Source organism: Eleginops maclovinus, chromosome 12 (assembly GCF_036324505.1).
Source record: "Eleginops maclovinus isolate JMC-PN-2008 ecotype Puerto Natales chromosome 12, JC_Emac_rtc_rv5, whole genome shotgun sequence".
In the NCBI taxonomy this organism is placed as follows: Eukaryota; Metazoa; Chordata; class Actinopteri; order Perciformes; family Eleginopidae; genus Eleginops; species Eleginops maclovinus.
The window spans coordinates 24,520,079-24,547,391 of record NC_086360.1 but is presented as its reverse complement, the minus strand read 5'-3'; the positions used below and the strand labels follow the sequence as shown (position 1 = coordinate 24,547,391).

Here is a 27,313-nt window from a genome sequence, read left to right as displayed (position 1 = left end):
CTCCATTTCCCTGCTTTAATCACCAGCCCCTTACACTCTGTAATGAAGCCTGGAAGTGTCCGTGGTTGAAGCCCCCCTCACCTGCTAAATCCACCATCTGATTATTATTACACATCTGTACGGCTGAGGGTGGCCCACTGGGATAACCGCAGCCGCACACACCGCCGCTGTTTCCGTATCCAAACACGGGGTTATAGTGTCCCAGAGTGACGTTATACGGTGCAGAGCTGCACAGCTTCCCGTCCCGCACCAGCACCGGCACCGACACCCTCCTCCCTGCAGGTGGGAACCCCAGCTCCAGAGACAGGTCCTGCCTTTGCCTTTTGCATTTGTACCTCCTGTTCTGGAACCAGATCTTCACCTGTGTGGAGGTGAGTTTCAGGGACAGGGCAAGGTGCTCTCTCTCCGGGGCAGACAGGTAGCGCTGCTGCCGGAAGCGCCTCTCCAGCTCGGACACCTGGGACTGGGAGAAGAGGACCCGGGGCTTCCTGCGGTGCCGGGATCGGTTCTTGAGGGTTTTGTCACTTTCATGTGAACTGTCAAGACCGCTTATATCTACACAGGAGACAATAAAACAGTCAAATAGAGTTTAAAAAAAACCCAAACAAACAGCTAAATGCTAATAATCTAAACGATTTGACTTCCAAATTACATATTTTATCATCATCAAATGTAAGTATTAAAATACTTATAAGATGCAATTTTATTATTTTTAAACTGAAAGTATTGTGATGGAGCTATATGATTTTCTCCTGATGTTTTGCAAAAGACGACACTTTATACCTCATCATGATACCTGCAGTATATTTTATATTAGCTTACAATAATGTTCATACTGCACATGTTAACCAAGTAAAACTTTTACTTGTGCCACAGCAAAATCAAAAACAACAACTGATATTAAGTAATTCGATTATCTTAACGTTTTAAAGTCGACATTTTATGAATAACTAAGTGTAAAACAATGCATATATCATAGTTATTTATCACACAGTTCATGAGTTAATAAAGAATCTGTGGGAAATTATAACAAACGAACACTTATGTGCCCATTTTCTATTAAAACAATATGTGCATGATTAAATATAAAGCTTGTCACAAATGATATCAATGACTAAAGGTAATAATACAATAAATCATTGCCTCCTCATATCCTCATACATTGAGTTGATCATATGTGGATGTCCTTGATAAATATTGCAAATACGTAAATGTCTTTTTTAGGTAAATCTGTGTTTATTCAAGGTACATTCTTCTTAGTATTTTTGTTTATACATTTAGTGATTTTAAGAAAAGGAAAAAGTGACACGTAATGGTTGGCTATCCCTGCTATTACGCTCTAAAGGCCCCATTCCCTCGGCCTGGACGAACCTGACTGACCATCAGAGAGTACTTTATGCATACACTTTTAAATAACTTGTAAATCTCACCCTGCTCATTTATCTCCTCTTCTGTTGCTGAGTTGTGAATATGGAGCTTATCCTGAATCCCAGAGACGCACGGCTCAGCTTGGCAGTCATACACGTCCCTGGGCCGGGACGCGTGCTGATAATTCATCGGAACAACTTGATCATTCATCAAGAAATCATTTTCAAAAGCATGGTGGTGCTCCAGCTTCAAAATATCCTTCACAGAAAAGGGCGTCGTGGTGGTTGAACTGAGATGCATCCCAACCATTTTATCTGTAGAACTGTCAGGTCGTTTTTACGCACCGTGCTCTATATCTGCTGGTGATGCCGCCGGAGGTATCTCTTCAGTGACTGATGAGTGAGGGGCATGGGGAGATTTAAATCATTCAAGGGTCCGGTTGAAGAGGAAGGTAGAGATAGATCTGTCACCTCTCTCCAAAACTCTGGACAACACCCACCCTGCGCACAGCTCCTTTTCTTCTCACCTTACAGGAACACCTCACAATATTACATTTCATTTAGCTGACACTTTTATCTAAAGCGACCTTAAATAAGTGTATTTAACCACAGCTAGTAAGAATCCTGCAAGTACAATATATTTAAAAAAGCCAAACTGTGTGAAAATGTGTAAAAAAAAAAAATAGTGTTTGGTTGCAGTATGGCTTTTTACAAGTTTAGTTATACAATTACTTTAAAACACTGTTTAACAGTGATAGTGTGACAGGGAAGGTGTTGGTCACTGACACTTTTTAAAAACAGGTAATCATAAAAATGATTTAAAAGAACCATTACCCCTTTTTCGTGGATTTAAAACCCTTTTACAGAAATAGCTGCGCGTAAATGTGTTGAAAAATACGTTTCTTGATTATAAGTGTCCGTAGTTAATTAACCTGTTTAAAAAAGAAGGGTGGGGGCCATGTATTCGGTGTGTACTAACGTATTTCTGGTCAGTACATCCAAATCATTTAAACGATAAAAACACGTTTTCATTGAAGACATTAGACACAATAATGAGGTCCGTAAAAGTGTTGAAACAAACATTTCTGCCTCATCAGAAACAAGTGAAAACGTCCCAGAATAATTAACCTGTTTAAAGAAAGAAAGGGGGGGGTTCATTCATTCAGTGAGCACCCAAACCACGCTTCTGGTCAGCCAAGTAAAGCCACTTAATCTGCACACAGGTCCTCGGGGGTTGAGTGATCTTAGGTGATGTCGAACAGCTTTGCCATCAACATTGTTTTCCTGCCGCGTTATTAGTGTTCCCAGGCCACAACAAACAGTAACTTTATACCTGATGTTGTGGAAGTGGAGAGGCGGCGGCGCCAGCCTGCGACGCTTGACTGAGGCCGAGACGCGCGTCCTCTCTTAGACAGGAACCAGGACAGACCGGCCTGTCCCACTGGGGGACGCTGGGAGATATATGGAGGGCACTTATAGGCCTGAGCAGGAGCCTTTTAAAGAGTGATTGAAACTGTTGATGGGTTATTTAGGAAAATCAGAGGAATAACAGATGGCTTGGTAGGCGGTAACACTTAGTAGGGTTAAAATAAAACCTGCATTTGTGGAATGAAACGAAGTACATTTACTCAAGTGTACTAGGTGTTACACCGCGGACATGTCCCCACCACTTTATTAAATGACTAATTTTGTCCCAATTTTCTTTTCTAAGTATAATTTGTAAAAAAAATTAAAAAAAACGTTCTGAAAATAAATGTCCACCAAGAAATGTCAACCATCAAATGAAACAAGCTTCCAGAAAAATGTATTTGAACAATAAGATAAACGAGCAAAAAAGAAGAGACTCAATCTCAGAATTTGAGAAATACTCTTCTGGTTCATTTACAATCTGCAAACTCATTATTTAACCGCCACCTGCTGACTGGTGGCATACATTTTCCTTAAACATAAGGCTGACTGTCCAGGCCAGTTAGATCAGTTTTTTTGGGAGGTTAAAATGTGAATCGAGACTTCAAATGGGAGTAAACATCCACACGTCTCAGAAGAAGCATATGTAAAATAGGGTTATGAAGCTACTTTTAAATACTAAGACAAGTCAAAGGCTGTGTCTGAAACAAAAGCAACCCACTGCTGTGTCCTCTGAATTAAGTACCTGTGATTTAGGCCACACCAGTGAACCCTGCTTTGTGCTGTAGTAATCCCCTCACCGCCACTAGAGGTCACTGTTACTGAGGTTAAACTGCCAAGGCCTTTATAATAGTATGAGGAAGCGGTTGCAACTCGCTTTTGTTCAGCAATTTTTTGATACCTCGCACTGGGTTTGGATATTGTTTTGCACAGACAATTATTGGCAAAGTTGTAGAAGAATGACAGAAGCAAGTGTTGCGTTTAAAAAAAACCTTTTATTGGATGGATTCATGTCTGCAGGTAAGCTTAATGTTTCCTCTTGATGCCGGGCCGTACCGACTGTAACAAACAATTATAAGATGTGATCAGCGCAACATAAACGTCTTATATAAGTGCAGTTTGTTAGCTTTATTATGATGTACAGATATATTAACCAGCATCATTTGCTAAACACTTACCTGTGCTTTCCAATTCACAAGGTCCGCTGTCAAAACGGTCCCGGAGAAACAAACACCTGTTTAACGTTCTGGGGGGGCCACACAGGAGTAGGATGGAGCAGGGGGTAGTAAATGTTTGTTAGATAATTATTTATGGCCTTTTTGTATATTGTTTCCTTATATTTATTACACATGTGTTAAGTAATGTATTTGTATTAGTTTTAAGTCATTTGTTGTTATGGTTTAACTTGTGTTTCACGTTTTTGTAAAAACAGGTCTGTCTATAGCACCCCTGTTGTTGGTAGCACCTAAGGGCAGGGGCTATTTAAGGTTGCCCTTTCTGCCATTCTGCCCTTTCTGCCTGCTGTGTGGTAGTGTTGGCATGACATTAGGCCTTGCTGGGGGAGCATAGGATGCCATTCGGTTCTTGTAAATATGTGCCGATATTTTGGATTTGCTATATCTGCTGACCTCTGCCTCCTTTGGTTTGGACTGCTCCCAGGTCAGTCCAACAACCCTCTTTTCCCAATAACAAACATTGACCTGTTAAATGGTTTGGTTAGAGAATACATGAACAGAAATAGGAAAACATGTGTTGTCCCTTGGTAGTCAGTTGGTTACAGAGCATGCCACCACTTCTAACTGCATCGACGTCCCTGGTTTTGCAAACAAACTCAAAAAAGTTCAAAAGGTTTCTTTAAAAATATATATTTTAAAGAGGCCTTTCCATTTGGTGGATTCCTTGACCTTTATCTCTCAGTAAGATGAATGTTTATCTCAAATTATTGTTTTAAAACAGACCTTAAAACCTAATACAATGCTTTGGTTATTTACAGTGATATTCTGTGAAACAAAGTACACCTTGGCTTTTACTGACTAACCAAGAAACCTGAACTTCAAAAGCGTAGGGGGGAAACACTCCCACACACACACACACACACACTCAGAAGTCAGCTGTGAATTGTTTGACACCTTGGGGATTAGGGTGTCCGGTTTGATGGGTAAATTACTTAATCACTGTAGCAGCGTTTTCTGAAGGCTCGGAGCAATGCTTTCTCTCAGTTTCTATGACTCCTGTTTCTAAATATCAAAGCCCTTCCTATTGATTCAACCATTTGTCCCCTCACTGTAACATAAGAAGCTTGCTAAGTACAGTTTACCACAAAATACCCCTAATTCATCATGCAGAAAAATAGGAGGCTGATAGCGGCTGAAAGAGGAGATAGAGTTTTCTTTAACTGAGTGAAACTGATCCCAGTCTTCCTTTAGCCGATTTGCAACTAAAGACACTCATCAAAATTGTATTTGACATTTCAGGTGTACACTCGTTCAGTGATAATGATATATGAGAGTATGTCCTTAGCGTAAAAGCATGCATTATGATTGATTGAGGGACTCAAAGATCTCAGTCAAACCTACAGGTTTATTCCAAACTCTACTCCAAATTTGGATGTATGAGCAGACATACTATGTGTCACTCAAAACTGTATTTTTTTTCTGTATACATTTCTAGTTAGAAACTGAATTCCAATACACCTCTTTATCATTGTTTACCAAAAGACAATATAAAGAGATGTTATCTTCTTGTCCAGTGTATACTATCTCATTTTGATTTGGAGTTGAAGCTAATTGAGCTAATTGGGCTTCCTTGTAGTCAGATACCTAGAAGAATAAGGGGCTCATCCACAGATGGATTCTGAGAGCATAAGGACAACAATGACACATTTAAGATAACCTTTTAAATTTGACAATCAAATGCTATCATACGATGCTGTAGTCTAAGTGTAGTGACTGTGATTTTGTCTATTTTTTGGAATAACAAATACTTAGCTTTAGCCATTTCCTGTATGACGAAAGAAATTGCTATAACCCGTTTACAGCCACTAGATGTCTCTGCCACACTGTGTTAATTCCAAGTGCAAGAGAAGGATGAATGTATCTACACTTAATGATCGATAAGTGAGAGGATTTCATTTACCTATGTTCCCTAAATGTGCTGGGGATTGCTGTTGAAGATACATTTAATGTTGGACTCCACATTTTCAACAGATTGTCTCTTCACTGGGAGCTAAGCAGACTCAAGTGATATACAGTATATAGGCTTCCGTACAATTATCTCATTGTGTCAATTGTATTTTTATTGAGACTTGAACTGAGCTAGAAATGTTTCTCTCATAGATCCTACATGTTTCGTTTCTCATGACCTCCTCTAAGTCTCAGCATTTCCTCCGTGTCTTACAGAAAGGCTAAGACTTAGTGAGAGTCACTAAGAAAAGCCATAAATGACCTCGGCTTAAAACTACAACAATATTGTTTGAAGCATGACTTCATCTACATTGGGGAAAGTCTTTCAATGCACCTTCAGTTTGAGATCTGTTAAATAGTAAAGTGCTGCAAGAGAAAGCAACTCATAAGTGTCCAAGAGCATTTTAACGGCACCAGGGCAGTAACTGAATATGATGCTCAAGTGTTTCCATAATTTGAATTGGCTTATGCTGATTTCAGATGCTCAAATAGCATGGCGCCTTGCAAATTTATAAAGAAATGGATGCTGACAAAATGCAGTGAGCCTATTACTTAGCTGCTATAATGAACACGGTCCATAAGTCAGTGTTTAGTTTAATGTATTCAGCATATCCAGAACACAAAAAAAACCCAGATTGCATTTGATTCCAAGACAAATCTAGAGATGCTTTGGAAATGGAAAAATGCTCTGTTTCATCTCTTTCCCCCTGCCACTCCAGCGCTTTCTTCAGTAAAAATTTGATCTAATTTTCTTTCCCGTCCTTGGGTATTTCCCCACAGAAATGAAGGGATAGTGATTGCTGGGTAAGATTGGAGTGGATCTAATCTTCCACTGCTCTCAGTCATACTCCATTTCACTGCACATCTAATTTGTCACACTGCTGATGAATATGCCACAAGTTTCATGGGAAAGAGAAGGACATAATGAATATAAAACACACTGGGAGAGGGGAGAGGCAATTGCCGTACCGCACTAACCACAATGCATTGTTCATTTGTCCCAGTAAATTGCTGACGCTATGCATGGACTATGGATACATACCAAATTTATTAAGAGGTTAAAACAATGACAAATAAAGGTCGGATTGTTGCTGGCTTGTAGGCGGAAGCTCCACTGTCATATGTAGTCATTGGGTCACCCTGTGTGTCAAAGGTATGCATACAACACCCCCCTGAATGCTGTGCACCCCACTGTGAAAATGCTTAAAGAGATGCATGCTTGCACTGCTCATCATATGGAGCCACATTGTGAGGCAGCTGTATGCATTTACAGAAGGTTATTTAACCGTCATTTGCACAGCAGAAGGTACCAAAGTGTTGTATCTCATGCCTCAAATGAAGCACTGTTTCATCAGAAGCTTTAAAAGGCATTAACATCGAATTAAAAAAAACCCAAGCAGATGGTAGGAATTGCATCTGCATAATTATATTCTAATTCCATCATTACTCATTATTACTCTGGTTGTGATTGTCAGGGCGTTGATACACTTGGCAGCGGTCCAAGTAGCATGCAACAAAGTGAATAGACGGGGTCAAAAATCTGTTCAAATGTTTCCTGGCAACAAGATTTCTCTGTGTTCAAGGCAGCAAATTCGATCCACGTTGCTTTTAAAAGTTGCCAACTACAGAACTGCAGCTACGTAACTCGGCAAATAAGAGTGAGAGACAGATTTTCAAACTGACTATATGAAAAATGTTTAATGTGTTTCATTCTGTCCATCATGCTTATGCTACATTCATTGAAGGGCTGAGAGGGAATGTCTCTTTAAAAAAGGGAGATCATAGAATCTGTGTGCAGAGCTGTTGCATCACCTATCCATGAGACTGGAGAGCGGCTGATGAGAAAGCCCTTCAGGACTCTTCTCTAAATAGGCATGAAATTATATCTCCCTCTGACTGAGATTAGCGTCCATGGAGCCTCTGCCCCCTCTTTTCCTCAGGCTCTCCAACCCAACGGAGCGCTTTGCAGTTTCAGCTCGTTTGTGTTCAAGTTTAAGAAAGTTCATTTTCATCAGGAGGTGTCCTTCATCTTTTTTTGTGTGTGGGTCCTGCAGGGTTTTTTCACAAGTTCTGATGGGATGTGGTAAACCATAGCAATGTGAGGTATACGATACGTTGTGCAAAACATGATTGATAATACCTAACACGTAATGTTTCTTTATTTTCCAAAGAAAGCTTAAAGAAAGTAATACATCATCAAATATGTTTAGGAGAAGCTAAATTATACATGCAAACTCACAAAAATCTTCAGGCTAAAGGAAGTCTGTTTACTTTAAAGTCTATTATTTATCCTAGGCTATTCAATATGGACCATATGGGGAAAAGAACCCATATGTGTAATGTAAAAAAAAGGGTTGCTCATGGTAAAACCACAGATTTATCACCAACTATGCACTTCCCTTCAGCTCTTTGGCATCTTATAGCTTCTTGCTTATTGTTTTTTTTTAACTGTTTTTGGCTCGCCCTCATCATCCTACCTAGACTGGGAAAGTTAGGGGCCACCTGGTCAAGATCATGGAAAATGTTGCAGCTAAAACCCACAGATACTTAAACTCAGGAGTTGGAGGAGACCAAAAACAGAGCTACAAGGACCAGAAAATCAAGAAGAACAATTGGGGAAACACAAGCGAAAGCTAGCTAATGTTGCTCTGGGTTTGTTTGATGTGTATTAGACATCCGTATGCTAATACTTTTGCCACATGAAGTCAAAAGATAATGATATGTGAGTTTTCTGCCCATAGCTTGTTTCCGCTGCCCCTAACTGTTTGGAAAATCTGTAATTGCAACTTTAAAATGTCAGTCCTCTGCTAACCTTTTGCAGCCTTAGCACTCGCCTGAAAGCTGTCATTTGCAGCAGCCCCCATTTTTTTTTAAATCAGAAAAGCATTTTATGAACCCAACCTCGACACAGCGCACGCCTGTAGGATCTGAGTCTACAGGCCTTAAAGGGGAAGTTATTAGTGTCACTGCATCCCTTCTGCACTCAGCTGGTTATATATTGGTATAGAAACAAGAATAGAGACACTAAATATGATCCATACGATATAATATTGTACAGATTGAGCAATCAAACCTGGGATCAGAGGTTGATGATCTTGGGGGCTTTTGTACACTTCGAAAGTGTGCTTTTGAGTGTGCCTGGGTGACATGTTGGAGAACTTTGTTAAGAATAAATTCAACATTTTCTTGAGTTTTGTAAAATATTTGGGACCTAAAAGGACATGAATGCAGCTCTTTGAGAACTGGTGCAGTGATGATGGCAACCTGAAGGCTGAGCCTGTTTCCATTTATCATGTTACTGAGGAAATTAGAAATACCAAAGCTCTGGATATTATCATGGTGTTCTAGGTGACACATTTATTGTATTATTTTGTGGTCTGGTAGAAGGGGTGGGGAGAGTGGGGGAGTTGGGAAGGGAATATGCAATCCATAAAATCCTGCAGAAGTGTTTTAGTAAAAAAAAGCTCCATGTCTGGGCCATACCACTTTTTACACTTTCACAAATAATTGGGAGCTTGTGGTCGTTTGGTACTTGTGTTTTTATGTGTTTTGTGGTTTTTGGGGAGACTGGTGAAGATTTTCTCATACATGTTCGCTGTGAACTGTACAGTTGGAGCATGAATGCATCCCAAAGCTTCCCTAATGTTGAAGCCTAAAGGACTTTTGTGGGGTGGGGAGGCAAATGCATCCAAATGAGTGAAACGCAAGCAGAGAAACATATTTCATACCATATGCCAGATATGATAAATATTTTATTTCTGATCAGCAAAAGACACACAATTGATGCATTTGTATCTTTCATGACTTTTCAGTACAGAGAAAAAACCCAAACATATACACAGTATGGGTATATATGTATATGGGTATATTTTAAAGTGCAAGTGATTCACAAGGGTCAATCATGCGTTACATAGCATCAGGAACTTCAGTAACATCCTTAAATCCTCTATACGGTTTTTAATCTGATAGTAAAATAACTGTCACTTATATATATATTTATATATATATATAAACTTTACTAGTCACTGAAGCTTTTTGATTTAGTTTTAGCACAACATCTATCTATTTCAAGTCTTGAGAGGAAAGAGTACCATGAAGTGCCAGAAGCGAAGGAGACTCTAGTCTCTAGTGTTGACAGGAGAAACAGTTTCACAAAACTCACCATGGGTCGAATTTAATAATGCTCAAAAACCACCTTAAGCACCCTTTACTTGTATTCAAATCTAAAAATGAACTAATATACTTTTCTCTCTTTTAGTTTTTCCCAACAGCCTTCACGGGTCACCTAACTCGGGCATGTCCTCGTCGCAGCAGACATTCAGTATACAGGTACATTCTCTGAAATTACCATTACATTTAACCTGGTGAGGAAAACAGTCAATTTGCCCTTGCCAAATGTATTTGACACGAGGAAAAGTTCATAAAAAAAATAAATATGAAGACATGGATAGACAATCAGGTGCTTGAATGTGAGTGTGGACTGATGCTGAGCTCACTGTGTGTTGACAAACCCGAGCGGGGCATCTGGACAGCATCAAACAGGGAGAAACAGTTTAGCAGCAGCTGTTGGGTTTTGGATTTACCCATGGACAACAAAGATACAGACATATGTATCAATAGTACATGAAGAAGCCCTGACCCTTCAGGATGCGAAATATAACTGGTTTTTATACACTGGGAAAATAAAACATGTCTCAATTGCACATGTGCTGAATGTTTCAATGCCCTTTATAGTGGTTAAGATGCAAAGTGCATATTTAACATAAAATATTAAGCTTGGATATACAACAGTGTGACGATAGCTCTTAACCTCCCAAGTGATTCCTTCAGAACTGCGCTCCATTTGCACCAAATGACACAAAATAAATGCTCATATTCACAGAACAAAAAAGAAACCCCACTGTACAAAAAACACAGAAAGTAAGTATAGAGGAGCGATGCCTTCACACTGTGAGTCCAGCATGAAAGCACACACACTGATGCTTTATTCAGACAGCATACGCTTGCACTGAATGAAATAAAGGTCAATTTCTGTGTTGCTGTGAATCCTTTGTATGTGAGATTATTGCATAGTTTGGAGTTCTTAACATAGCTTTTACTTTGACACTGACATCTCTTTTTCTGGTCTGCGCTGCACTCTTATTGTCAAGGACAATGTCTGAATTAATTTCTGAAATAAACTTCATTACATAATTTCGTTATACAACTATTTTCAAGGTTTTAAACTTTGAAGAAAGGGTGTTTTCTGAATCAAACTGCTTAAGAGTGAAGTAAACCCAGCTCTGGTTTCCACACAAATCTCTATATTGCATTTTCAATGAGCACAAAACATTTGCAATTTGTTGCCAAACAGAAACTAACATTAACCACTGAATGTTTTAATGACATTGTGGCTCAAAACCCCCATCTATCTACCAGGTACACATAAAAGAAACACCAGCATGAAGTGACTGTGGCTCTGATCTGATCTACTGATTCTGAGTGATTGTCTTGGTCTCTGAATGCCATGAAACAAGCTGTATTATCTTTAAGAAATTCCAGCTTGCACATGATGTTTTTGTATGAGATTTGCCAATTGGAGGAAGTGTACCAGGGACTCTTGTTACATTTATAGCACCCCTTCGTAAATGCAAAGCTTCTTGATTCTGTCATTTGAACCGATGTACCGCAAACATGTGATAACTTGTCCTGCAAAAGTGTGTGAATTTAGGGAAAGCAGAACACATGTTTTTAGTGGTACAATTAGGAAGTTAGCTTTGGCTACTTAGCTATTCATATTTTATGTTGTGTTTTTAAAAGATTTCAAACCAAGGGGTTCAGGGGCTTTTAAAACGTCTTGACCAAGAGCTAACGTAGACACAGACACCACAGTATGCACTCCGATCATGCATGTGGCTACTTCTCTTGCATCTTTCCTATATTTTTCTCTACTCTATAACAACAGAACATACACATTAAAAAAATAAAATACAAAAATAAATAATAACAGGAAAGAAATGCGAAGAGAAGCACCGCAAACTGGGGCAGAACAATCAAAAAGACTTGACGCTGGTGTTTGTTTTACTGTGATTTTACCGGGTTAATCTTCAATAGCAGCTGCAATGACAACCTTATTGTGTGTGTGTGTCAAAATGAAGCTATCGTGGTCCCTTATAACACCCATAAAGTAGATCCCCTGACTTGAATGACCAACTTTGTTCCCCTATGGCCAGCACAGAGTCATGACATGGGTCCTATTCAGTCAACAGAGTGTCAGCTGACTTCTTTTTTTTTTGGCATAGAGCTCATGTTCAAATAGGAGCCATGACTGAACTGCATTTTTTTTTTTTTTAAATCTGTAAACTAAGTAAAACTAAAATAACGCAATTAAATAATAAAGTAGGAAAATAAATATCATCCAACAAGGCTTTTTTTTTTTTTTTTAAATATACACTCTTAATCTTGACACCGGAAGCCAGTGTGTATGTCACGTTATTCACCTCAGAGAATCATCAGTCCGAGAAGATGGCTGCTCTCAGACTCATCGGTGAACGCGCCAATCAGCTACTGCACATACACCACTGCTTCACGCTCGGTTCAGAACATGGATACAGATTCCACTAAACATGGTCCCATATATATCTCAACAGTCATATGCATTACAAGTGTCTGGATACAAGATATGCAAGATGGATTTTTTTCTGACAGATAGACTTGGCCACGATCTGGACATGTGCAGGATGATGATTTGAAACACATGGCTACATCCGCCATCAGAAAAAAAAAACTATTATAAGATACTATTTTGGTTTTTCATGAATAGCATTCAGGGCAGTTTGAAGTTTTTTTTGGTCAGTTTAAGGTAACCTCTCAAAGGTTATCGTTAAAACCTCTGCAGACCCCACCCCGTATGAGCACGCTCCTTTAGAGGGCTAGCTATGGCTGTCTCGGATAACTTACAGTACATTTTGACTGTTATGTTAGTCAGAAAATAGATATGAAACTCATTTCCACATCTCATGCTCACAATTTGACTGGCCTCATCGCTGAAATATTTAGATACATCTACCAATAACTCCCCGTTCCTATAAATGAACCACTAATAATCCAACTACAGATCTCTATTCATGAATAAATGTCGGGATTATGAGAGTTTTGTTTTTTTAAAGTATGAACTTGTGCACTAGAGGTGTGAACCACTATGGCTGTTATTTTCTTATGTATTTTTTTTTTTTTTTGCTTGGCATCAAAAGACTTGTTCATCTCTGTCGGAGGAGGTGAAGAGGACCATGTCGCACAGATGCAACAGCCACATGTTCAACACTAAACTGTGAGCGCACTCGATGGAAGGGGGATTTCTCTCAAGCCTAAAGTGTAGGATATACAATATAACAACAATCAAACTCTGATATCAACTCTATGGGCGCTCCGGCATTCCCTAGAGGTGCAGGTTTCTGTAACTTCCAGTCTAAGCGGAGGAATGGACTTTTATCACCCCTAGGGAATAGAGGAGCTTTCATGAAGTTTTGAGGAGTGTGTGGAGTTTCTGAATCTGAGTTAGGAGTTGTCACTGGCAGAGCGCTTTTTGCCAAAATGACTGGCAGAGTCTCTGTTTCGCAGATTAGGCTGGATCTTGTACATATGGGGACCCATGGACCAGGGCCAGCTCCCACGGCTCTCCACTCCAGTTGGGATGGCGGCAGCTGCAGCCACAGCAGTGGATGGGCAGGGCTTGTTCTGCAGCAGCTGAATAAGCATGGTCATCTCTGGGCCCAGCCGCGACACCATGCTGGTCCTAACGCGGTCCACTGTGTCCTCATCACAGTCCATCAGGCTCTGTAGCAGCTTACCATAAAACCTACAAAACAAAACCATCCCAGATTGTGAGGATCAAAAAGAACAGGGAAGAACAGCATGGCTCTATAGTTAACTTCATCTTGTTCTACCTGCTAACATTTATGACTCTGTATTTCCACACATGCTCTATAAGCTGATGTCATCCATATGGGAGTGACCTTCCCTTCTCCAGTCACTACTAAGCCTTGTGCTAGCCCTTTTGTATCCACTCCCAAACTGCAATCCCACATGTAACAATAGGAACAAAAAAAACAAAAAACTTGATACTCCTGTTTCCTTTTCCTTCTTTGTATGAAAGAATGTATGAACCAGATGGTAACGAAAACATGGAAATCAATACAAATGTGGCCATCTGTTATGCTGCACAAATGAGGAGGAAATGTGGTATTTGCAACATGACAGTCATGTATATTTGTGATTCAAAAATATGTCTCATTCACTTAAAACTAGCAGCTACACTGACAGTCTGATTACTGGGGAATTAAAGTCTTGTTTTAAGATCTACTCTGTGGTGAAAGAGCCTGTTGAACGTCATCAGCTTTTAACTCTGACATGCCAATTGACATACTGTGCCCTCATAACCTTAATCAAATCGTATTCTGTAACGTATATGCAGTAAAGGAAGGGCTCACCTATTGGGGAAGTGACTCGGTAGCTGTGCCACTTCTCCAATAGCGTCTGGATTCGATCGGGCAACAGTGCAGATATCCAGCTTACTGTAGCACTCCTCCTGGACTTCGGATATCATTCTTTGGAAGGTGGAGCAGCGGCGGATGGTGGGGAATGCCTTGGTGGTGATGCCATTGGCAATGCACTTAAGGCTCTCCTTCACAAATGCTTTACCCTGTAAAAACACAGCAGCGCTTTACACATTCTTTCCCTGACAGTTACACCCATGTAATCCTATACACACCGGTAGGAATAGAAGTGATTGTGAGATGAATGCGAGTGAGTACCTGAGTGTCAAATTTAGCAGCACTGTATAGGAAGGACTTGCAGATGTCATGCATGCCATCTGTGTCACAAGTTGAGTTTTCCAGGCAGGCGAAGGCTCCGCAGCCAACTTGGAGGGCACTGTTGAGACAGCGTGCCACATCTGCTGTGGGCACAGAGAATGAAGCATCAGCAGGGGAGCCAGCAGTGGGTTCACTGGGAATCACTGCACACTCTCTGAGCTCATTACACAAGGGTTGCCAGGGTTTCAGCTAAAATATGTGGCGGACAAAGGAGAAATTTCATACTTTGGTGATTCACAAAAGACATACAGTCACTTGAGGCAAATAGTGACTTGACTGGAGACTTGGACACCTTACAACGCAGAGAGTTTCAGACACTATTTGGCACTAAAACGCTTTTCTCTTGGCAGGGACATATATTCCTCTGTTTGGTTCTTTTCAGCAGAGCTTGGATGGACTGTACCAGAAATACCAAAGACTTTACTGAAAATTGTTGGCGTGCCTGTAGAAACACACAAACATACACTTGTACCACTGGTTCATACACATATGCACAGACACACACACACACACACACACACACACACACACACACACACACACACACACACACACACACACACACACACACACACACACACACACATACACACACACACACACACACACACACACACACACACACACACACACACACACACACACACACACACACACACACACTACCACCAGACTCTGTCTTCAAGACGTTTTATTCAAGCTGAATTTGAGGACTCTGCTTTAAACCACTTTAACATTTTTGACTAATAACAAGGCAGAGTCCTGTTATTTATCCAGAATGTATCCCATAAACATCTACCACATTAAATACATGCTGCCATATTCACTTCAGTAGCCTCACAATAACTGGAATAGTTATTAGGCTGATTAACCCACAAGTAACCCTGATCCCCATCTTTGTAAAACCCATAAAACAGCTACCCTGCAACATCATTCAGTCATCATCCAAAAGCTAATCCTGGCCATAGGGAACACAGTCTTAAATCCATGCAACCGACTTGAAATGTTACACCAGTAATGGGCTATAAACATAATCTGTAAATCAGTGTGTCCAGATAGTTGGCTTTCCTTATTCGTCATCCAAGAATCCACTGATATTGCAAGCAGCCTGACTCAAATCCATCGTAATAACCATTAAGAAATGTCACCGCGGAGCCTAAGCCTACTTGGCAGACTTTGAATCTGGGGCCCCATGTTGACCTGCATAGTCAGATAAAGTCTGCCTGCCATCAGGGACCAGAGATTGCTCTCAACATACACAGAGTGAGCTGTGAATCTTATGATGATGAAGCAGTTCCTGCAGAAGGGAATCAGCATCCCTGTCACCCACTGGGCTGTACCTTTTTTGTGCTAAAAAAGGAGAAGTCATGTTTTAAAGAGCCATGCAGAGGCATGCTTGATTAGGATTATTACTTGGGATTATGACTCATGGCATTCTTTTATTTCATTGAAACGTGGACTAACAGGGTTGCATTTAATTTTCCAAAAAAGGCACAGCCCTAGTGACAAACAATGTTAGAAACACAATAGTGTTTTGACTTGAAGGCTGAACATGAAGGCTACATGGGAAGCTTTATGTTTTATGCACTGAAAAATCCCTATAATGCTTAATAGTAAGACCTATGCAGCAAATGAGAAAGAGACTACCAGCATGACACAGCCTGCACTCTCAGGTGTCAGCACCAAGCTCCATGCTCATCTGTTGCCGGCAGGACACCGGCAAAAACCACAGCGTTAATCCCGCAGCCTTCTCCATGTATCAACGCATTCGTTTAGACAGAAAAGGCTGCATAGGCCAAAAAAAAATTATGGAAAATAAAATCTCCACATAGTAAGCGAGCAAAGGTAAGGCTGTGCATTGTGGAAACGGTGTGTAAAAGAGCAAGCAGTGCACTCTGAGATATGCAGATGGAGGCAGCGTGTTACTTACAAGGGCTATTGGAGGAAAAGCGTGCTCTCCTGGGCGAATAAGACTCGTTTTGATCCAGTTCATATGCAGATGCGTTCAGCACCATCAGGAGAAAAAGTCCGGTCCTCAAAGGCATCGTCCTCTCAACAGAGATAATACAACTAAAGGTAAAGAGACGCCTCCTGCTCTGTGTGTAAATCATAAGAATAACGCTCCAAAAAGCTTCTGCAGCACCGAAAACACACTAAACGTAGGCTATCACAAGTAAGCTGCCAGCAATGTCTTTACACTGGACTCCTCACTATCCCTTTGACTTGCATGACAGATAGCACCGATGTCAAGTCTGCATGGGTTTATATGGGAGCGCTGAACATTACGAGTTCTGCGTTTGGACCAATCAGGACGCTGGATTCAAGACCGTTTGTCCTGGTCTTTCCACTACTAATTGATACAATCGTTCAACAGCGGCAAACACTGTGGATCCCATACAGCGCAACATGACAAAAGATGTCCTTTATCTCTTATAATGACAATACAAATATGAAAGGTTCACTATATATAGGCTTTATATTTGTATGTGAAAAGTTGCCCTATAGAAACTTTTTCAATTATGGTATGTCACAGGCTTGTGGGGACTATTTTCTTCATCATTAAACCAACCGATCCCTGAAATCACTGATTATAATGTGATTTTATTTGGCTCACAGTAATGCACATTGACAGCATTATTATGGAATACAGTGTTTGAAGGAATACATTTTTGACTAAATAAGAATAACCATAGAGTAGGTGTTTGTTATCTTTTAAATATCCATATTGTGACCCTTCTGTGGATCCAGTCTGACAAGATGCTTCCATCAATAAAACAAAAAACTTCCTCCCAGATCCATATTTTATTATTTGAGTATTTATTTTAACTTATCGGTATAAACATATCAAATACAGTTGCAGTAAAAGAGAGCAAAAAGGTGAGCTTTGCAGGGCATAACCATTCTCCGTCTATCTTAATGTACTTTCCACCAGCTAGTAGGACTCATTTATCCTTTAGAGACACGAAGAAAGCACGAAGGTCTTTCTGCAGACAGAACAATAATCTCTTTAAAGTCAGAAAGACTTCCTGCATGATAACAAAATGTGTCAATTGTAAAAAAAAAGTTAGTAAAAAGGTGTTAAGCATCAAACATTGCTCATCTGCTTCACTAGTTTTGTTGACGTACATTTGAAAATCCCATTGTGCACCGTTCATGCCCATGTTTTCTTTAATCTGAACACACACACACACACACACATTATATTGTATGCTCCAAACTTGTAGCTTCCTTTATACAAATGACCTTGTGTCTCTAAATCAATTTCTTAAATTTGCAGAGGGCTAATTTCATTAATGTGCATATTGGTTTCTGTTGTAAAAATCGTTACTCCATTAAGCATATTAATATTAAAGTGGAGTACATCATTAATCCAGATTATACATCATTGTACACTTTATCATGTACTTTTAGGAGGTATCGGTGGGAGAGTGGTGATATCTTTTTTTCTTACTCAGGCAGGCTCCAAAATAAATTAATATCACAGAGGAAGGTCTTGCTTTTTTAAGATTCAGCCCTTCCTGCAAACACTAATCATTTCTCCCCGGTCCCTAACATCAGCCCATCTTCACACCAATAGACCAAAGTGTATTCAACCAACCTGTGTTATGTACTTTGCCAGACTTAAACAGCTTTGTTCAGATATCACCGCAGGATAATCTTAACACATCTTATTTTTTTATCACTCTGGCATTTTCCCGAACCGTGACGCCATTGTTGCTTTAACTTAGCAGGAATCTATTTAACATGGAAATAAACTACCTGTATTGTTGACATAAAGTGTGGGTAATGTTTCGCCGTTGACCTAATTCTCCATTCTCCTCTTCCCTAAGCCTGTGTAATGTTGGCTCGGAGTCCGCGAACTTGCAGCTGCACGTGCCGGCATACAGAGGATGATGTGTGGGACTCTAAGCTATCATTAATCACGGAGGCCTCACGCCTCTTCACACAGTGCAACGCTCAACTGTTACAGACAGATACAGACACTAGGAAGCTGAATTATCCCGATTATAGAAACGTAGAGTGAAAGAAATAGAAGGAAAAAACGAAACTTTCCTGTTACAGTAAGTTCTTCCTTTGCCGTCAGATAACAGATCATCACCTGAATGTCAATGTGTGCCAAGCATTAATCACCCCACTAGTTCTCCCAGTAGTAAAAGATTAATGGTATTTTCTTTGCATGTTATGTCAAATCACTTCTCTGTTCCCGAGGTGTTTCACAAAGCAGAAAGGGCCTCTTTGTGCTCCTCTGGTTGTCTCTGGCAATCTTTGTGCTACAAATCTAATTCCTTCCCAGAGAGTTGTCAGTAAGGCATGATGTCAAGCTGTTGGCACCTTATCTCTGCTGGGTAATCAAAATATGGGCCCCTGCCAGCTGTGCCAATAGACTTTGTAATGGAAAGATAATATGAATGTAACTGCTTAACGAATGAGCTATTATCCACTGTCACATTCAATCATTATCAACATCCCCAGTCTCTGAAGGGCATAAGTTAGACATATGAACTGTCAAATTCTACCGTAAGCTTTTCTCACTGTTACAGAAAAGGAGTTCCCAGAGTGATGACTGTTTCTTCTCCCTGCATATTATGTGCGGAGGACAGAATATCAAACACCAGCTTTCCCGCTGATTGGTAATGTCAGCACTCCTAAAAGAACTAACAGAAGAAAGAAAACACACGCACACACACACACACACGCACACACACACGCACACACACACACACACACACACACACACACACACACACACACACACACACACACACACACACACACACACACAATGTAAGATCAGAGTCAGACTTTGTTTGCCATGAATATGTTGCTGCTCTTGCATTTACTTTGCTTCCCTGTGCTTTTTCTCTCGAGCTGGGCGTGTGGTTCGGTGCGTGTCCGCTGAAACTGAAGACGGGAACCGAGAAGTTTATTCATGAGTTTGGAAGTCGGTCTCGTCCTTGTTAGCAGACTCTTCCTTTTTGGAGCGTAGCCATACCACAAACACATTTGAGAAGACCACTTCTGCGTCCTCTGGGGGGAAGGATAATGAATTCCTTTGTCAGGTAGAACAAGGTGATTCATCTTGGTTTTTCTTTGTAATATAACAGACAACACTGGCAAGAAGACAGAGGGCAGAGTTCACCGAAAGGACAAATCTGTTGCAGAGAGTGAACGTACAGTAAAAACGCCCTGCTGCAGCTCACAGTTTTGCATTCATTTACATTGAGGTGGATGAACTGATTCTCTGATTAGAGATCACTTTGCATCTAAGTTGAATTTTGCCCCTAAGCTTATTGCTGTTTGCCTGACAGCAACTTCCTCTTTAATTACAAGATTACAAGACTCCTCATTATGAGAGAGATATGAAATTAATGCAATTAATGGGAAGTGGATATTTTATCAAGCATGAGCAAATGAATAGCTAATGTCTGCAGTGAAGCCTTTTAATAAGTGTAATGAGTTATGTAGAAGCAAATGCAAAATGTCACTTGAAGGACAGTGCTACTCTACCTGCGTCCACAAGAGGGATTTCTGTCAGGTGTTTCTGACTCACATGAGCCATTACTGTGGAGCAACACCTTCAAAAGCTGTTTTTTTTTTTAGCTGGAGGAAGGGGAAACACTATGATTTGTCATATTTGGGAAGTGGAAAGGATACAAGACACTTTGTTGGATTATAATCACAGTAACCCAGATGTGTTTGCAGATATATTTACAGCTTTGTGTGTTTTGATGTGTGATGTTTTGTGGTGTTCACATGAGAATAACACTTTCTTTTGAGGGAGTATTTTGAACAGGAAGTGAGTTGTGGGTGAGAAAATGAGGGACCCATCAACTATAAAAAATAAATTGGCATTGTCTTTTTCCATTCTCAAGAAAAGATGTATGTTTAATTCCCACAGGAGGCGGAGAAATTGTTAGAAACCTTTTTGAAACTGCTTCCATAAATCTTATTGTCCCGTGTAATTCTTTTAAACCCCGAAGTATTATATGTATTGTTAAAGAGAAGTCTGTTTAAACACCAGAAGTGGAGCAACAGAAGTAAAATGTGGTTTCTATTGGCACACTAAACCCATTTACTGTTGTACTATTCACAACTCTGAAAGGCTGGAATACTCATTTTTACATCACCAGAGTGGAAGGCGTAACATTCCAGTTTATTTTCTGGAGTGTTAAATTCATGTCTTCCTCAGTAGTATTTGAATGGATGCTGTTTCCCGTTAAACAGATGTCTGCATAATGTACAAAAAAACTCTGCATTCCTGAACGTGTATCCAATACGTGTAGCATAGCAGGGATATACACCTGGAGGCTGGAATGAAAACATGCTGCAGCTCTGCCTCTTGAAACATTACGTAAGAACAAGTTAATTGCCACAAATGTTTTCATTGACATGTTTCGATGACTTACTTTTGGTCGCTGCTCTGCATGAGGGAAGAAGAATCCAGAAAGGCGGTTGATGTGAAAGCAGAGAATTCTTCGTGTCATTGTTTTATGTTGTCACCGCTGCTTGTAAAGTGTTTACAGACACTCGCAAATCTTAAATACCGAATGGAAAAATGTTTTTTTAATGGGAAAAACATTTTATGCCTTAATTGATATAAACATTTTTTATTTGAATTTCAAAAAGTCAATAACATTTTTATTTTTCTTTGTAAAATTTGAAATGTTGCATCATCAGAGTGTAGTCAATCCAAAACCGCCTCTAATTACCGTCCACAAAATTAACTTTTGCCCATTTCACCATCGTTTGTACATCTCATTCGTTAAAACAATTCTTCTCAGCTAGTGGAAGAGCAAACCTGTCAAGAGAGTCAAAACAATAAATATTTAATAACCTGATCTTACATTTCTGTCTCAAATGCTATCACAAGTATCTCTTGAAAGATATATCTGAAACCAGATGTTCTACACATGCTGCAGATCACATCAGGGAGTCGTATTTTCTGAGTCTTATCTGACTCCTGAATTGAGTTTCTTTTACCAGAGTTCATCTTCAGTACATTATCAGCAAGGTGTAGTGTTTCATTGTCTCATGCAAGTAAATCTGAAGTGACCTTGAGCGAGATACTAAATCTCAGCTCCCAGCTCCATCTGTGCGGTTTTGTAGCTGTCTCTGCTCTCCCACCTTCCTGTAACAACTGAAATGACAAATTTCTCCTCAAAGACATGCCCTGGTAGTTGGGGTTGGTGCCTGTGCTGCATGCCATCCCCTCTCTCTCCCCCTTTTTCTGTTTATCTATGGCCTTCTATTTATCCCTTCCTCTTCTGACCTCATCTTTACCCTCATTCCTACATCCCTCCGACCCTTCATTCCTTACAACCATTCATCCCTTCATCCGCCCTTCCTCCCACATCCCTTCAACCCTCAACCCTTCCTCCCGACATCGCTCCGACCCTTCATTCCTTACATCCATTCATCCCTTCATCACCCTTTCCTCCCACATCCCTTCAATCCTCAACCCCTCCGCCCTACAACCTTTCCTCCCTTCATTCCTTCATCCATTATTCCATCCCTTCCTCTCACATCCATTCAACCCTCCCTTTCTTCATCCCTATATCCCTTCCATCCTTCATCCCCCACTCCTTACATCCCTTCATCCATTCATCCATACATCACTTTGACTTTTTACCACTCCCTCCCTACATCCCTTCTTCCTGTGTCCTCTTATTTCTTAATATTTAATCTTGTGCATAGTGTCATTCTAGGTACCTTTTTGAGTATCATCCTCCCCCCCGATTCTCCCTCTGCTCGGGCTTCAGTTTGTCCTCAATACCCGAGAGACGACATCTCTCATCTTGCTTCATCCCTTCATTCGATATCTCCTGTAAATAAATCTTTGACCGATTTATTGTTGTGGCATGGAAAATCTTTCAGAGAAAACAGTTTTGATATCGTGTGCTTGTTGTGGTGTTTGGCTCCAGTTTTCAATTGTTTTCTTTCTAAAAATTGGAAACAGTTTTAATGGGAATGCTTTTGAAGTGAGATGGTGGAAAGTAATGCCGACTTGTGTGAGCCGTGCTGTTGAAGATACATTGGAAATGCATTGATTTATCAGACATGCACTTTTTAGAGACCAGAGCTTCATCGCTCCTAATCATGCAGTAGCACTTTTGCTTACGCTGTTTGTAACATCTGCCGCCTGGTAGGTTTTGTGTGTGTGTAATATCCTCTGGTGCACAGGTGTGTTTGCAGTGAACTGTTTACAACAGCAGCAAAAGTACTTCCAATTGAAAAAAACCCAGAAAACTACGTTTGATGTCTGCCAGGGTAGCATTCTTCGTAGGCATTCACACCTCAGACATCTTGATCAGAACATCTAAGGAAACTTTTATTATCACGGTACAAGACAGATGTTTCTAGAAAGTGACGTCTGGAATGTAAACCAGTGAGATATGAAAAGCACATTTTGAAATATAATGTGTTATTAGTGTCAGGCCTGTTTAATTCGATGTCATGGGTCTTCAGTTAAACATCGAGTGCTCGTGTGTATCAGTTCAAAGTCTAAATGCCAAAGTGTCCTTTGTAGCCAAAATGACCCTCGGATCACATGGTTGATTTCTTAAATTTTTGCTCTTACAAAGCAATTCATGCAAGTAATTGTATAGCTCTGTCATGCAGTTTGAGACCAGATGATTGAATCCTTCAGTAAACACCTTGTAATACCTCCATAAATGTTTTGAAATTACATTTATCCAATGCATTTGAGATAATTAGTGTAATTCGTCTTTACATTCCCCCGACCGAGCAGCACACGCTTGTGTCTGTGCATTAGCGCTTCTCACACACGCACACGCACACAGAAGGAGTCTGTCTGTATGCAGCGTGCAGTAGTACCTAGGCTATGTTCCCTTCACCCAGCCATCTGGTTTCAGTTCAGACCCATCTGGATCTGTCTCCAGCCCAGGCATCTCAGGAATACATTTTGGAGGGGTGCCCACATCCGTTCACACAGACAAGTGTTTTCAATTACTCAATTTTAAATGTCTCTAAAAACCCAAGTGATTGAGCTTTTTGTTTTTAAAGGCGGCAGTGGTGGTAAACACTACTTTTAAAAGAGCTGCTTCAAAGAGAAATGCTTGACCTGGACACGAGAAGTCATCTGAGTTACACCTTGATGACCGGCAGCGGCTTGTCACCACTCAACTCTGCAAGCCGGAGCACAACCACATCTCGCAGACTGCAAGATCACAACACATACTTCTTTGCTGATTTCAGAGCTACCGCAAATATTCTCTCAACCGACATGAAACAACCGGAGAGCAGAGAAGTGATGAGAACCATACAAAGACTTCATCACATATTGCAAATGACAGGATGGTCCCACACGATCCCACAACAAAAGGAATGCGTTTGCTTTATGTGTAGTTGAGGTTTTTATCAATTAACTTTGCTGCAATTTATCCATTTTATACGTGCCTTGGGCTCACATTAATTGATATAGATACATTTCTGAAGCATTTACCATAAGTGATCAGTTTGTTAATCATAATTTATAGAAAGTATTTCTTCCTATCTGCTGCATTCATACAAATCATCACTGTCATCAAGTATTTTCTCACATGGCTTACACTCTGATCAACAACGTACGGGAAGAGGACAATGATAGCAGATGAACTAACATGAATCAAAACCAAAGGTTAGTCTCTGCCAGCTGCATTTCCTTCCACTGGCAAAATAACTTTTCCACTTCTGAAAGAGTTGTGTTTGTGTGTGTACGTGCGTCACATCCTCACACATTAAGCCATCCTGATTAATTCTGCTGTTTCAGAGTGACGCTTGTACCTGGATCTATTTTAAATTGTGACCAAGAAAATGATTTAATGACTTCTCTGACTAAGCCAGTGGAGATCTTCCTCAGGATGCCCATGGGCATGTACTCATAGAGCTACAGTATTTCACAGCTGTGTGATAAGGTCTGTGGTGTAGCACTCATACATTGTCGCAGGCCGTGGCAATCCAAAGGAAATACTGCCCCTTTTTTCAATTTGCATGCTAATACCACTGCAGATTTAATCTGGCATGAGCTGCACAGTGGTAGCCTTCATATAAATTCCCCATCAGGCATTGATCCCCATCGTTCACATCTTTCTTATTAGTCCTGCAGCATTTCCCAGCATCATATTCTTCGTCAAATGTTGTAAGGCCTCATTCAGAACGACAATAGCACTATGTCAAAAATGCAGAGTAATGCAGGCAAAAAAGTTTATCTTGGCCCAACTTTTGTGAGCAGAAGTGCAATGTCATCCAGCGATGCACTTTGTTGGCCAATGAAATACAAACAAGCGTCAGCTTGTTAAGCATTTACAAGGCTTAGATGCACAGTAAACTCCCCTGGTTGGATTATCTATAGATAGATAGATTCAGCCACTGCTTTACCAATAAATTTGGTTCTTTTTAAAACAGATCTGCAGCAATGCCAGAGGCTATCTGAGGCTTTCAAAATTCCATCAAAATCAATCAACCGTGAATGTGATTTTTCGATCTGGACTAAAGTGGAACTACTTTGTCCGTATGGCATTTAAAAACACAAACTGATATTTTCCTCCAGATGGTTAGGGGAATATTTGAGGACTATCACCATTCAGTGGTATGGGTTTTTAAACGCTCCTCTGGGTTTGTCATGTTTTATCTGTTAGAAAAATGAATGCGTGGATCTGTTCGTCAAATGTTCTGAAAACACCAAAGAGAGTCTGCAGTTTCGATATGGACCGTGCTGCATACACCTTGTACCTCTGCGTGCTGTCAGTTGAAATTGATATCAGTTGAGAAACAGTTGTTGAATGAATGAGTTTTCTGTTAGGAGCAACAGTGTGTATAACTGCAACGTCCTGGGTTTGATTCCCACCTTGTGACCTTTGTTTCATGTCCTAACCCTCTCGCTTCCTAGCCCCCTTATTCTCAAATATAGGCAATAACGCAAAAAATAAGTTCTCTAATTCTTAGTCGAGTTCTTGTTGTCTACAAGAGTTTTTGTGTGAACTGCAGGACTGTTGCATAACGTCTAAAACATCCCAAAATACACCAGCAAGCCTTGAGTGTAACCATTACACTAATTCCCATTGTTGTTAAATGTGTTTTATACTCGGCTGTAATTCTAATGACCAGAACCGAACAGAGCTTGAAATCTGGAGCATCGCTGTGGTTTTGATTTATGGTGCTGGAGTGTTTCTCAATGGTCTTGCGGTATTCATCACATCTATGCGTAATCCCTAATCAGAGTTATGTACATAGCAGTCCATCAAGAGCCCTTCAACATCGCTCGGAGAATGTTGACTTCGTAATTGAATTTGAGCATAGCTTATGATGGGAACATAAGCCAGATGCCAGGATGTTTATGGCATTGTTGCTTTGTGGGCTGCAGTGTACACAACATTGGTTTCTCACTGCAGCCAAATTTTCCATGGCCTGTGCATCCTTATGGTCAAAAACATCTCCAGTAATTTATAGTAATGGAGATGGTGTTGGCAGTGATATGCATCATGTACATATATTACAACGCTGTATCAGAAGCTGGCAAAGAAAAAACTTTCTTTTATTTGATCGTAGAAAGCAATAACCGAAAAAACAATGACTTTAGAATTTAAAAAAACGTTATCATTGAATGTATTTTAAAGAATTCTGACATGCATAGCCTCCTCCATAATAGCTTCTAAGTTCAACCACACATCAAACCAACATTACTACAGAAATTACACATAATTTTGGGGGCGGCAGTGGCTCAGTCAGTAGGGACTTGGTCTTGGGACCGAAGGGTTGCCGGTTCACGTCATGATCGGACCAAAAAAAATATGGAGTGAGCTGGTAGCTGGAGAGGTGCCAGTTCTCCTCCTAGGCCACTGCCGAGGTGCCCTTGAGCAAGGCACCTAACCTCTATCTGCTCGCGTCTACCTGGCTGCCTCTCTGCTCTGCCACCTCTCCTCTGCATGTGGTTGTGTGTGCATGTATTTCCTCTGTGTTTGTGCATGTATATCCTCTGTGTGTGTAATGTGTGTCAACACAACAGAGTAGAGAAAGCAATTTCCCTGTAAGGGATTAATAAAAGTATGTCTTCTTCTTCTTTGTCTTCTAATTAGACTGTAACATCTCATAGGTTGCGGTAAAAAATAGAGCGAAACATTTAAAAAGCCAAACCACACCACACCTTTTACAAATACGACTAGGGCCGAACGAGCTGGAAACAGAGCACAGGGAACAATGCGGCTCCAAAATAAGCAATCTTGCACCCTCTGCAGCTGACTGTGCAGCCATCTCTGCATGTAACGGTTTGTCATTAACGGTTGCTTTATCAATTATTTTTCATTGCTCTGTTTATGTATATGAGCTGCTTGAGCTAAATGTGTGGGTTTCACTTTCCCAATGCTCAGTCAAAATTGATTACATAACTTTGTTTTGGATTATGCAAAGTGCTTATGAGAGGAACATTTGATATCAACAATGTTGGTAATTAAAAAAGGACAATTAGTGACTCAATGCTAGCATAAACCACTTGGCAACTGCTGCAATG

General features: G+C 40.4%; 2 protein-coding genes across 3 annotated transcripts; both read right to left on the bottom strand.

Moving 5' to 3' along the window:
* Positions 1 to 19: 19 nt before the first annotated feature.
* nkx2.7 (NK2 transcription factor related 7) lies at positions 20 to 1,668 on the bottom strand. Its single transcript, XM_063898159.1, has 2 exons — positions 1,431 to 1,668; positions 20 to 555 (listed from the first exon to the last, which is right to left on the bottom strand). The coding sequence occupies exons 1-2, from the start codon at positions 1,666 to 1,668 to the stop codon at positions 20 to 22; spliced, it is 774 nt and encodes a 257-aa protein (XP_063754229.1).
* An 8,446-nt stretch (positions 1,669 to 10,114) lies between these two features.
* Positions 10,115 to 17,028, bottom strand: stc1 (stanniocalcin 1). 2 transcript variants are annotated; one of them, XM_063898220.1, is made up of 4 exons: positions 16,739 to 17,028; positions 14,749 to 14,891; positions 14,425 to 14,636; positions 10,115 to 13,793 (listed from the first exon to the last, which is right to left on the bottom strand). In XM_063898220.1, the coding sequence occupies exons 1-4, from the start codon at positions 16,917 to 16,919 to the stop codon at positions 13,493 to 13,495; spliced, it is 837 nt and encodes a 278-aa protein (XP_063754290.1). In that variant the 5' UTR covers positions 16,920 to 17,028; the 3' UTR covers positions 10,115 to 13,492. The 2 variants fall into 2 exon arrangements, with proteins under 2 accessions (XP_063754290.1, XP_063754291.1); XM_063898221.1 differs by having other exon boundaries at positions 14,749 to 14,888.
* Between the last annotated feature and the right edge of the window lie 10,285 nt (positions 17,029 to 27,313).

Excerpts from the sequence above, each read along its gene's own strand:
- stc1 (XM_063898220.1), bottom strand. The coding sequence starts at position 16,919 with ATGATTTACACACAGAGCAGGAGGCGTCTCTTTACCTTTAGTTGTATT. Across the intron at positions 14,892-16,738 it reads CTTTTCCTCCAATAGCCCTT|CAGATGTGGCACGCTGTCTC; the intron begins GTAAGTAACACG and ends CTGTGCCCACAG. Across the intron at positions 14,637-14,748 it reads CTGCTAAATTTGACACTCAG|GGTAAAGCATTTGTGAAGGA; the intron begins GTACTCACTCGC and ends GTGTTTTTACAG.
- nkx2.7 (XM_063898159.1), bottom strand. The coding sequence starts at position 1,668 with ATGCATCTCAGTTCAACCACCACGACGCCCTTTTCTGTGAAGGATATT. Across the intron at positions 556-1,430 it reads AGAGGAGATAAATGAGCAGG|ATATAAGCGGTCTTGACAGT; the intron begins GTGAGATTTACA and ends TCTCCTGTGTAG.